Here is a 13,873-nt window from a genome sequence, read left to right on the forward strand (position 1 = left end):
ACATTCAAAGCTGCAAGGCGAACCACTCCTTCAGTGCTGGCAACACTTAAACTCGCGCTATTTCAATATTATCAATACTGCAAACCCCTGAAAACTCACTTTATGTTACGACACCTTCCAATACTAATTCACTCATGTGCATGAAGCATTAATAACTAATACTTAAACTATACGGCTAAAATGAACCGTCCGTAAGCAAGATTCAGTTGAATTGGGAAAGATATCCTTACGTGGCTCTCTGCTTCAACAGAAAATCTGAACAACCATACCCACTCGATGACTACTCATTTTGTGCTAGGCTGTTAAATGATGCCAGAAAATCACTACTTACTTAAACGTTCACTAAGTTTCTAACACGTAAGTGTCATCTTCCCGTGCATTACTCGTTTGAATATTTAAATCTTAGCTATATATATATAATATATATACACATACTGTATTATGAAACCTTTATAAAAAATGCTGCCCTTTCTGAGCTTTTGTTTTCTTCTTCACATAAGAGCATTAGATTCAGCAGCAGCTTGCTATTTGACTTTTTCTTGCCTTGCTCCACATGATTATATAGGCCTCATAAATAATAATAATAATAATAATAATAATAATAATAATAATAATAATAATAATAATAATAATAATGGGATCGTGATTTTAACAACAGTGCAGGCTTTTAACGATGTCTGTAGATAATTTTCTATACAATTTTTCCGTACACAGGAAGGGGGCAAACTGATGTTTTACTTCCAATTCTCAACAAGCGTTTTCAGATGAAATTGCTAGGCCAATGCCCTTCTCAAACCGGGCTGCTAACTACTTTAAGTCGAACAGCTACCAAATATTCAATTCGCTGTTTAGGTCAAAACAGATTTTAATAGAAATTTAGTAGGCATCAACAAAAGTTTGCTGCACTTCAAATTAAAGTGACAAAATCTATGTGAATTTTAGTAAAATTTCCTGACAATATTTGGTGCTCTCTGTAATATACCAACATGGAACTCATTTCTTCAAAGGCTCTGGATATTTTAATGAATTTAAATTACTTCAATACACAAGTTTTTCCGTTTTGTGGAAAAAATTAATTGGTGTTTACAGCAAACATACGGAATACTTTATATTTCTTCCGAAATACAACACCGAAAAAGAACTAGCGCTACTTCAAGAGTAACACTTCCACCGGAAAGACAATGGCTATCCAGCATGCCAAAATCTGGTATCTCCAGTAAGGAGCTGCTTATCCTCTCGTACACCTATGCCCCAACACCCCTTCCAAGCCACGCAATGCCCCCAACCCCCTTCAAACTTCAGCATCAGGGCGGGGCACGACTGGGACAAAAAACGTCCTCGGGCCAAGTGCTGTTCACAAGGTCGTCAGCAGTTCCCCCGCAGGCATCAAACTTTCATTTCCCGCACCAACTCACCCTCCTCCCCAGCGCTCAGCCACGTCGCAGAAGGTGAGAGACGGGGACCATGCGGGGTACGAGAAGGGACTCCTTCAACCAACGGCGGAGGTACAGTTTCTCGCTTCCGCTCCACTTAACTTCCTTGTACATTACTTGCTGCTTACTTCCATGAATAATATTACTACTGTAAACATATATACCGATTCATCTCTTTTAAATATCAAGATGAGTAAAATAAATCATATGCAAGTCAATTTATTCTACCTTCTTTGGAGTGTTCCATCATTTTACTCAGCAAAGATGAAGTCACACCTTTACAGTTAAGTACTGTCTTTCTCTTTTATTTGTGCTCTTAAAACTCTCTTTAGCAGTTCGAAATTTTTAGTTTATCCTTCCATATTTTTAGTTAATTTTTTTACAAAAATATATAATCCATGTTACGATCCCATGAAGCCACAATTAAATTCACGTTTCATTTCACATTACCCAAAAGCACCCAAATTCATGGCTCAGTTCTCTCAAAAGGCAGCTTCATAAATTTTTGACAGTGCATTTTGTTCAGCTGATGCAAGAATTGTCCATACATTGCACCTTCTGTCATTAGGAATCTAGGGCACATTTCTCAAATTCTGGACAACACCAGACTTGGAGAAGCATTCACATTCTACAGGGATAGGTGACAACTTCCCTTCTTTCCAGATAGTTCATACCAAATAAAATATTTGTAACTCAACTGTCACTGATCTCTAAAAATAAGAATTTTGTTGTGCATTACTTGTGTTCAAAATGAAGAAAATGTTTATGTAACAATGTACCACAATAAGAACAAAACAGGATTATGAACATAATTTGTCTATGGCAAAATCAATAAGAATGTTAAAAATGTTCAGAATGCACATACAGTATATTGACATGCAAAAGCAAAGCAAACATTTTGTTAGAGCTAGACATAACGTGCAGCAAACACGCGAAACCCCGATAGTTACTGGATATTACTGATTATATAAAGAACTGGGGCAGTGGGTGAGGCAGGGGAAGCAGGGGAGGTGATTAAGTACAGTAAGTTGTTCAAGTAATCCCTTTGTTGGCCGGTGTTGAAAGCGAGACCTACATCTTGATTCAGGATGAAGCAGGAATGGGAGGAGGAGGAGGAGGAGGAGGAGGAGGAGGAGGAGGAGGAGGAGGAGGAGGAGGAGGAGGAGGAGGAGGGAGTGTTGTGGAGGGAGGTGGGAGGTAAAAGGCCTTTGTGTAGAGCCTTACTGAAAACGGGTGAAGGGTATCTTGATGTTAACAGTTACTGGAATCAATACTCTTACAATGCAATACTCCAGAACTGTTCATCGTAAGGGACGTGAAAACTAACAAGATGATTTTTTTTAATTAACGAATTAGTCAGTATAGTTCATTTAAATGATAGTTTCAATTTACATTATAAAACTATTCCATAACAAATATATTTTTGCTTCTAGAAAATGAAAACTTATCATTCATTTTTGTGAATAATGAACTCAAATTAAATGAATTAAAAAAAATGGTGATGAGAGACGAAGCAAGGCAATCAAGCGTTAGCGAACAGAAACGCATTATGTCACTCTTAGCAAGAGCTTCAAAAAAAGACGTGTTAATGGTCATGCAGCATCTGGGGTTTTTATTTCATTCGCACATGAACCACTCTCACACATTCACATGCAGAAAGATGCAATATGGCCGTCTGTATGCTATGGGATGCAACTGCCAATCGCAGTGATGTAGAAAATGTATGTTGATAATTCATATGTGATGATTTTGTAAGGTGAAAATGTATGAGGCACAGAGAAAGACAGGGAAAGAGGCACAGATGTACAAAAGTAAAAGAGTAAGAAAAGGGATTAGATAAAGTAAAAAGTAATGAAGAAAAAAGGACAAAGAACTCCAGTTCGTAAGGTACAAAGTTTTCAAGCACAGAGGAAGATGGAAATCTATTTCATTTAGACATTAGAGTAACAGACGATGAAATGTGACTGAACTTCATTTAGGCAATGAAATGACAATGAAAAAGGAGAAAAGGAAAAGAAACATGATTCATGAACACGAAAGGGAAATTTACTTAGCTACGTAAACCCTCCAACATGCAAAACAAGCGAGGCCGATTTATTATAAAGAAATCTGATGTTACTAACGGAATGAATCATGCAATGTGATAATTTGTGTAATGAGAGAATGAAAACATATTTAGTATGGAGATAAGGAGCAGCGTAAAGAGGGAATACGATGGACCAGGTGATTTAAAACATGCAGAAATCTAATGTGTAAGATATGTTTCATTACTTTGTATTTATTTTAGAGGTTACAAACTTCCCCTGTAATGTGTGTGTGTTCCTTAAAATATTAATTTTGGTTTTTGTATTGAAACTAGTTAATATGTGACTGGATATATATGTTTGCACATTAACTTAACTATTACTTTATGTTCATTCCTTCAAACTAAAATATTCTTGTGTCTCTTCGTTATATATTTTTAATATGCGCCATTGTCATTTTGACAGTTATTCTTAAATCTGGCTGAACTTCTACTTAGAATGATGACAACTGGTTGAGGATAGAGAATAAAAGACTGGAGTGTTCCCTCTACCTCTTTTATTTAAGCACAATGACCGGTTGGAAAAAGGTACAAGGCTCATCTACGGTAGACACACAGGAACTACCTTCCACAGCGCATTACTATATATATATACACACACACTGGAGCAAAGAAACATAAAAATATAATTTGATAAATACAGAAGAGACAAATTACAGAGATAATACGCTTACTTCCTCTACTCAAGCTTATCTTCCAAGAAAAAAATATATAGATATCACGGTCAGCTGCTGCAATAACAACATTAGACATCCAAAAGTCATATAATGGAAACACTTAATGCATGGAAAGAAAAGGGGGAATCTGTACAGCTATGTACAAAGGAGATACAATTAATAGGGTTGGGTGTAAGAAGTGTCTTTTGTGTGATGTACTGTGCATCGTGAGTGGTGCACACATGTGCTACTACAACACTGGCGACAGGCAGTGCTCCGTGCACACTCAACACACGGGCTCTTGTGGTCGCCCCCGGGCCAGGTGGTGCAGGGGCCAGCTGGCCCGAAGTTTGATATGACTGTTGTTCCCAGCCCACACGAACGACACTCCAACGGGCCAGCTGTCCCTCACGTGAAGGCCCAGGGGCCCCACTAGAGGCTCGAGAGTCTCGGCTGATATTTCAAGGGGTCCGCGCTTGAGACCATCCGAGGCCCTCTATAGCAAACAGAAAGGCCGGGAGGAGTAACAGAACCACGGGTCGCACCATTTGAACCAAATCACCTTTGGCTTCTTTGACACACAATGACTAATTATGCAGTCCTCCGAAGGAAATTTTAGCCAACCTCCGGAGGAGACTGAGGGGGGAGTGCAATACCCCCTTTTTTTAAACGACGACTACGATTTATGGCACCATGACTTGTAAAAAACCATATTATACAATAATGAATGAGCAACGTGAAGGTGCAATGTGTGCGACCCGCGGGACGCGGGCATCAGGCGAGGCGTGCAGAGTAGCAGACATCCCTTTCGGGAACACAGCTAAGAGTGTGGGCGGTGCATTACTTTTCGGCGTGTCCGTCACCGCAATCCTGTAGACTTACTTGAGCTATCCGATTCTTCATGAGATCCATTGGCCGCCAGTCCCGAGGCACCTGTCCTTCGTGACCGTCCATTTCCACCGCAGATTTTGGGTCTCGGGATGGCCCAGTCGTCGTCGCTTTCCGATCCAGCCTCGGGATTGTTTTGGTGGCTGTCACGTTTATGGTTTTTATGCTTATGAGGTTCATGGGAATGGTGGGATTTCCTTCCATCCCCTCGAGAGCTCATAAGAACTTCCCGCCTTGAGAAACGGCAATTAGGTTTCCTGGCGTAGTCGAACTCGTCGCCTGAGCCGGAAGAACTCTGCGAATTACTGCCACCGTCGCTGTTGTGGGAGTTTTGGCGAGAATGATGATGGCGATCGGAATTCAGGACCCTTTCGACGCGAAGGTGATCAAAGAGTGGGTGGCCAGTTTTGGGAACCGACCTCAATTTATTCTGGCGGTTTATGGCCTCGATTGTTTTTCTGTACTGAATTACCTCGACAGACTCGTACATATTTTCGTCGGATGCAGTTGACCGCAGGCTCCCTAAGATGGTCTTGGTAATGTTATCCATGTTGACACTATTGCGTTTGTCATGTTTACTGCTCTTGGTCTGCGAGCAACTCCGGGCGCGTGGACGAAAATCATTATCCTCACTGTTATAACGGTGGAGTTTTGCTCCCTCGTTCATAAACACATCCAAGTAATTTGCGTCGTTTTCAGCGCCCAACAGCTTGAGACTGTCGAACGTTGGGTAACCTCCATCTACGCCCATTTTACTAGCCCTCATCATCCGGGCATAATCGGCTTTATCCTGGGCATGGCGGGCTCGCATAGCCTCGAACATTGGGTGTCCTGCAGGGTTTACCATTTTACCCATAGGATAGTAACGTGGGTACAAGACCTCCTTTGAACGAGGCTGGTGCATCATATGCATCTCGGGCTGGAATGACACTTTCGTTCCGTGATAACCAGGCATTTTGAATTATCTATCAATTTTCTAAATTGCAAAAATTTAACTAAAAATCAGAAATGAAATGACACCAAAATTTCTAAAATAGATTCACAAGATAACACTTTACAAATTTTTCCGTAACGCCTTTAATGCTTTAGATAATCACTACCACTCTTTATACTATTCCAACGCAAATTGAAGAATAAGTGAATGACTTGCTAAGACAATGACACGCACACGTGACAATATGCACTTTCTAACAATTCAAGGAATCAGTTCACGGTTGGTGAAGATGGTTGATTGTAACAATCAAATCGTCACACTCGCTTCACCTTCAACACTTTAATTGAGTAGCTGAGCGATCACTTCCCCAAATGGTCAGGAATTCACTCTCCCACAGATAGGCGAAGCACTTATGCTTGAAGGAGGTGGAGGCTCGTCTGACCACTCTCGCCTTTGTATCCGTTCACTTTCCTTCTCTCTCACACTCGAGATGAGCCGACGCTTGGTGGAGGAGAGGTGGAGGCGAGGCGAGCCGTGACTCGGGCAGTGACGGCGTTGTCCTGTCTTCGCTGTGTATATACCGCTTGGAAATCTTGTCCCCCGTCAACTGATGCAACTCGCCCCTTACGTCATGTAGAAAGTGATTGCGGGGGAGGTGAGTCACGGGAACTCGAGAGAAAGAGTCACCACGTAAATCCTCCTCTTCGAGGTCGAAGGAGAGACTCAAAACACTACCTCGAGGGAGAGTGATAGCGTGAGGCCCTGTGGCACGTAGGCCGTCCGCAATCACACTGCGGGGTGGTTAGAGATGCAAGGCAGGAATGACCCAGATGATGACCCAGTTGCTGGATGCCCAGGTCACGAACCCGACTGCTGATGTTGCTGCTCCCGCTTGCTTCGCTGTTGCCGTCGTTGTTGCTGCTTCGTGTGGTAACGTGACTGGTACCCGGCCTGTTTCAAGGTGCGAGCGTTGTAGAAGAAGAACTTGGGTTATGTAATAGCAAATTCAGACCCGAAGATCAGGATAGAAAGAAGACAGCGACTCGGTGTAAGAGGAGGTTCTACTTGTTAAGATACGAAGAGAATTTTTTGAGATTTTTGTAGAGGAAGAAGAAGTTGACTTTTCTTAATTTCTTTAGGACGTAGACGATTTATGCACCCTTCGACAGGCTCTTAGTCTTGCTGGAATTGTTGACAGCTCTCCTGGTAGGTTCTGTTATCCTTTAACACAGGCAGCTTCTTTGATGTCGACAAATCCACGACTTGAAGGAGGAAAATAGGAAGCAGAAGAAGTTTCAACACACTGCAATTCCTTAATTTCTCCAAGAGACACTTTTGACGAAGTTCTTGGGCGTCTCTAAACTCAGGCTACCGCAGAAGGCACTCCTGAGTCAATGTGTCGGAGCCTGTCGCACGAGCGCGGCTGGTCTGAGCTGTGGCTGATGGCCAAGTGACGCAGACCCATCGTTCTACGCGCCCTCCTCACGCACGCCGCACAAGGGGGAGGAGGGAGACTCGAGTCCCAACCGCTACGTTTGACAAGGGGAGGAGGAGGTGGCTAGGACAGCAAGAAGGGGATTACGATGGCAGGGACACCAAAAGACACACACGGCCGAGAGACGGGGATATGGAGGGACATGGGAAAGGGGGGAAGGGGTCTCATTCCTTACGAGTGGTGAGAGTGAACCCCACGCGGGTGAGGGGGGGATCAAGGTCATGCAACAAAATAAGCCCCTCCGCCCCTTCTTCCCACCTACTCGCTCCCCGTCGCTCGACTTCCACTAACGCACCGCAAAAAATGTACGCGGCCTAATCGAGGACTTCTATTGTGTGTGGCACGGTCGACAGTAATAATGGAACAGTCAAACCTCGCTATTAATATTTAACTATCAACTCACTGTCAAGTGTTATGTTTAATAATAACTTTACTACTAGCGGTGCCCCTGCTAATACACACTACAAAATCAACATTAACATGTCATTATCATCATTAACACGTTCAAGCCACATTTTCTATTTACTTACTGTCATCTGTTGGTCAATGTTTTACGTAAGTGATGAGTATTCTATAATATAATCACAGCAGTAACGATGAATAAAATGTTACTTTTTTAATTAACTGTTTCAGACAGTAGTACTTGCTCCAAATATATTACGAACCGATAGAATAAATTTTATTCTGTATTAATATGAGGTGATACACATTACAGGATTATATGTTTTATACGTGATTCACATCATATCAAAAAAGAATATATTAATTCAAAATGGCCTAATTTTCCTAATTTCATTGGTTGATACCTTTATAGCAATGAAAATGATTAAAACAATCAAAATAAAACTGTTAATATTGACAATTACTACTGAAATTTAAAATATGCCTAACATAGATAATTATGACTATCAGACACGAAGTTTAGCAAATAGCTGCAGAGCAAAATCCAGACCATTAAACACAAACACACAGACACGCACACACAAATGATTTATGATTTTACTGTAACAATAATGATACTTTATTAGTACTGTTATTTCTTTCAAGACTTCGAAAACCACATCACAACCTCCAACAACATACATAAAAGGAAAAAACAATGGAACCGTAAAATGAGAAGATACACATCTCATACCTCCAACAACATAGAGGGGAAAATAAAGAAAGCCATACTGAAACCATGGATGGGCTGATCATAAATCATGTAGCGTTCAGTTCCGAAGGATGCCCAGAAAACGGACGTGCCTGAATGCAGACAGGCAGGCGCAGCGAACACCGAGATCCGGACAGAGCAACAAGAGCATCAAACGGGTTGGCTCAGGCGTCCTGTCTTACCCAGCCAAGCGCTTGATGAATTTCCGGGGTTCTCGGGAGACGGAAAACCCCGTCTCGAACCCTATAATGACATCCAATCATCTTTCAACTCCTTTCGACCCAAGTGTCATGGTAACAGCGATTCAGATTCATAAACTCGACGGAGAAGTATCACTAAAAATAGCTTTAGATAACAGCAAAAATACCTGAACACATTCCCTACACCGGAACAAATGAAAGGAAATGTCATGGTCGAGTTTATAGTTTAACGAAGCGAATATCTTTTTTTTAAAGTATTTATATACTTGTAACTTGTGCGTTTTCACTCGTATCTTATACTGTATGCGTTGTCAACAATCGGCCACTTCACATAAAAGCACGATTTACAAGCAAAAATGCATTTGCTCCAGGGGTTTCCACAGACCGTATATTAAATTACGGCGATATACTTCAACTGACGTTCTCTCTCTCTCTCTCTCTCTCTCTCTCTCTCTCTCTCTCCTCTCTCTCTCTCTCTCTCTCTTGGCTTCAATATTGTTTTGAATAAACTGATTGGCTGAATAGGCAAGAGTGAATAGGCAGTATTCTTAAACAATTAAAGATACATAATTTCAGAGGTACGGGAAACTTTCATGAATTCACTTTTTCTGTAATTTCACAAGACTCCACACTACTGACGTCAATGAATATTATGACAAATTTACCAGGTGAGAAAAAACAATATCAAACCATCGCTTAAACCTCAGCTAGATCACATTGCTGTTATGTGTACTACAGGGATCTATCAATTTGTAAAATAGACAAAATTCACACAAGAAGACGTAAATTTGAGAGCAGATGCGGAAAGACATAGAAAGAAATTACAGAATTCTGAAAATACAAAGGGAAAATATAAAAGGAATGAGGTAAGAAAACAAACTAAAATTTTTTTTTCTTTATTTCAGGGCGAGGACATGATTCAGAAGTATTAATATGGGTAAGAGGGGAAAAGGCTACACTATAAATAAATTCAATTTTGGGTTATTAACGCCATGGTATAACTGAACACTTACATGGCTGGATATTTTTTTAAAATTTAATACGGGAAAATATTAAACTTTAAAAAAATATCCAGCCAATGATTAAAAGGTAAAATACCACTATCCTAAGAAGACTGTTATAATCCGCGTACGAACGACGGTGCATATTCAGGGTGTAGGGGGAGAAGGTAGGTGAATGCCGTCATGAGAGACTGGGAGGGAGGAGGAAGGGGTACGGAATAAGGAGATGATGGGCGGGGAAGGGGGAGGTGGGCGCGGTCTCCATGGACTTTACCCCTTCTGCCGTCTGACCTTTTGCAGCGGTTGACCTTTGCATTTCTTGCGGCCCAAAATTTCCCCTGAGGGAGACATCGACTCGCGAACCACACGCCAGCCTCAAAAATCCCTCCGAGAGAGGGAGAGTGAGAGAGAGAGAGAGAGAGAGAGTGAGGTAGATGTTCAAGTCTGTTAGGGGGTCCGACACAAGCAGGGGAGGAGGGGGTGGGAGCTGTTATTCTTCATGACGGGGCAATTCAGCCCCCTACAATTTTCTGGCGGCACCCCATCCTCTTTCCCCACCCCTCATGGATTATTTGATGAACGCCTTTTAAAAGGGCAAAGAAATACATGACCCCTTCCTACTCCAAGTTCTTTTCGTTCCGTTTGTCCGCAAGGAAAATGGCAATGAAATAAAATTAATACTTATCCACTGAAAAAGTAATCTATTATCCTTGCCCTTTCTTCAAAGGTTACATATATAACAATAATAACTGTACGGAATCATCGATAAGTTAACGTTCATTGCAGCCAACAGTTTCATTTCCCACTGAATACCACAAAAGCAATGAAAGCTGCCGTTTTATGGAGCCTATTCAGACTTTAAGCGCAAAGGTTATTAACAAATATACAGTGTAACACTACTTAAATTCATTATGAAAAATACAAGCATCACTGTCCAAGAACTCTGTGAAGAAAATTCAAACTACTTCTTTTATTCATAAAAACGTCACGGTTAGTGAAGTTGCTCTTGCCGCGTCAACATTTTCAAGATCCGAAAATCGTTACAAGAATTCTTAAATCAAGTCTGCATTGCAAGACTAAAAGACGATGAGGTAAAATTCAAATAGCAACCAACGGTTTTAACAGTAAGATATCAAAGGTAACTTACGAAGATGATTTACATGTTGTTCCATCAGGTGGAGTTTTCGTACTGGCTACCATAGAATAGGGGGACAAAGCAACAACAAAAATGATAATTCTAATAAAAAACAATCAAACAAATAAATGAACAGTTGTGCTCGTAGTATACTATAATTACACACAAATGCTTGAGTCTCTATAAGCGTTGTAGTATTTCGAAATGAATCCCGTCCAGCAAAGTCGCCCCAGCGCCTAAGAATTCCAGTCAGACAAAGGTTTATAAAATACCGTTCGAAAAGAGCCACACAGCTGTTGAAACAGCCTGACCGCCGTGAGATGAGACGTGTTTCCTGAGGGTAAGTGTTACAACTTTTCTTCCCTTTCGCATTCAGGATTTCCCTTAGGGATCCATACGCTCTCTGTGCTGCTGTATAAACAGTGAAGCTTCCCTTGTCAAGGAATATTTCTACTTGAAAATTTCATATATATATATATATATATATATATATATATATATATATATATATATATATATATATATATATATATATATACACACACACACACTATTATATATACAGTATATATATGTATGTATGTGTATATATATATATATATATATATATATATATATATATATATATATATATATATATACATATATATATAATACTCTCCATTAAATGACTCTTGGATCACTTGTCACTGGGCTGTAGATATCGTAATCACACACACACATATATATAATGTTTTCCCATTAAATGACTCTCGAATCAGTTGTCATTGGGCTGTAGATATCCTAATCACACACACACACATATATATATATAATGTTTTCCCATTAAATGACTCTCGGATCAGTTGTCACTGGGCTGTAGATATCGTAATCACACACACACATATATATAATGTTTTCTCATTAAATGACTCTCGAATCAGTTGTCATTGGGCTGTAGATATCCTAATCACACACACACACACACACATATATATATATATAATGTTTTCCCATTAAATGACTCTCGGATCAGTCGTCATTGGGCTGTAGATATCCTAATCACATATTTCGAAATTCATTTAACTTTCCCAGCCATAATATACATTTTACCAAAGTAAATGTGTTTTTCAAATAACAAGAGGACGACACAAACTTAGAAAACGCACCACGTTTTTGTTAGTATATATATAGATGCATATGTGTGTGTATGTATGTATGCACGTACACGTGTGTCTGTGTGTAAGCAACCACATACAGTAGGTTCTTTTTTTCCTTTGAATTAAGACTTAATGAAGACCTGGCTTTGAAATATGCAATTAAAGTTAGCAATCCCGATAAGGAGATAATTAACTTTAAAACAAGAGAACAGGAAGCTTATTATCCGATTCCCAATACAGACTGCAAGCATGCCAGCAAAATAATGAACAAAACTGGAATCAGGAAATACAGAGGCAAACACGGAAAACTGGAAGTGTCAGTACTTCTAGTTACGATAACCATTTATTCGATTTTTGTCAAAACGTCGTTATATAGAAAGTTTTAGACCAACAAAAATAAAATACGTTTGTTTGTGTGTGTGTGTGTTTGAGAGAGAGAGAGAGAGAGAGAGAGAGAGAGAGAGAGAGAGAGAGAGAGAGAGAGAGAGAGAGAGAGCGTCTACTTTTTATATAAATCATCGAAATGTGCAATACTCTTCTATCATACATTTTTCTTCCATAGTAAAACCAAAACATTATTGCAAAATATTTCATAATACAATTTTTACGGAAGAGTAAATGACACCTCTCTATCAAGTCCTGAAAAAAATCTCAGTAACTCCGAAATATATTTTTAGCATGAACACTGATTAATATTGACTGGAAAATATAAAACAAACGATTAAAATTAGGTATACAATAAAAATATTCGAATGGTAACAAACAAAGACAACGATAGGGATATTTTAAGAAACTATTTCTGTTCCACGAACTGAATCTAATGCCTATGCTGCGTCCAACAAATACGACAAATCAACTAAAATGTATTCAAAGATCCTTAAAATTGAAAAATCAATTGAAATCATTAAAAGTGTATTAAAATGGAAAAACAATAAATGTACCTAAACAAGAGACGAACCCTCAAACACTGATTCCCAAACATCCTCACAAAGATCTAAATCTTTATAAAGGTATCACCACTGAAATATATTTCAGTACTAAAGTAAAAGTGATTATCCCAGTCACTTTCAAGACCAGAGAGGTAATCTTAACACTTACAAAATCCTTGGATTTTGTAAGTGTTAAGATTGCCTTGCATTATCTATAAACTGTTGTGGCAAAAACTTCAAAAGATAACAGATTTTACAGGTACTTACTTCCAATAATTTATTTTCATTACAAGAGTTAAGCTAAAACAAATTCCCGTTCAAATGATCAACAGTCCAAGTGGAGATAGTGCGTAACCACACAAGGTTGATCTACGCATTTGAAAGTTATAACATTGGTATGCCATAGAAGTAATTAAGTTGAACAGCATTTTCACGGAAACCTCTCGCTTTTCCTGTTTCTTTAAACAACTTACTAAAGCGAAACAATAATTTTGTTTCCCTTCGAAATGGTAACATTGCTAATCGCTACATAAAATACGGACAAATATAACCGTTTGGAATACATACCTTGAAAACGAACACATTCACCAGGATACAAATGTGCACAGGTACTGGTAAACAGAGATTATAGATGCAAACCTAAGCAAATTAACTGTATAGATTCCGCGCATCAACTGAACTTGAAAGAATACTTCCAAACTTAATAGTGGTGCTGACAAAAATCAAGAAAACGTTTAAATAATATAAGGACAATGGAATTCCTAAAATGTCTAAATTCAGTGTTATTGGTGCACTGAGCGCGTCATGAAGAACTTTGTTGAATAGCA

The 13,873-nt window shown here is 39.5% G+C and overlaps 2 protein-coding genes across 9 annotated transcripts in view; both read right to left on the reverse strand.

The window, feature by feature from the left end:
* for (cGMP-dependent protein kinase for) overlaps window positions 1-13,873 on the reverse strand; it is a 704,904-nt gene that overhangs the window by 115,523 nt on the left and 575,508 nt on the right. The gene's annotated exons all lie outside the window — the stretch shown is intronic.
* On the reverse strand, window positions 3,997-7,531 carry LOC136835383 (uncharacterized). Its single transcript, XM_067098867.1, has one exon. It carries the CDS (start codon window positions 6,013-6,015, stop codon window positions 5,032-5,034), a length of 984 nt encoding a protein of 327 aa, XP_066954968.1. The 5' UTR covers window positions 6,016-7,531; the 3' UTR covers window positions 3,997-5,031.

Source organism: Macrobrachium rosenbergii, chromosome 55 (assembly GCF_040412425.1).
Source record: "Macrobrachium rosenbergii isolate ZJJX-2024 chromosome 55, ASM4041242v1, whole genome shotgun sequence".
NCBI classification, from domain to species: domain Eukaryota; kingdom Metazoa; phylum Arthropoda; class Malacostraca; order Decapoda; family Palaemonidae; genus Macrobrachium; species Macrobrachium rosenbergii.

What these genes read in the sequence shown, in the direction of transcription:
- LOC136835383 (XM_067098867.1), bottom strand. Translation starts at nt 6,015, where the DNA reads ATGCCTGGTTATCACGGAACGAAAGTGTCATTCCAGCCCGAGATGCAT.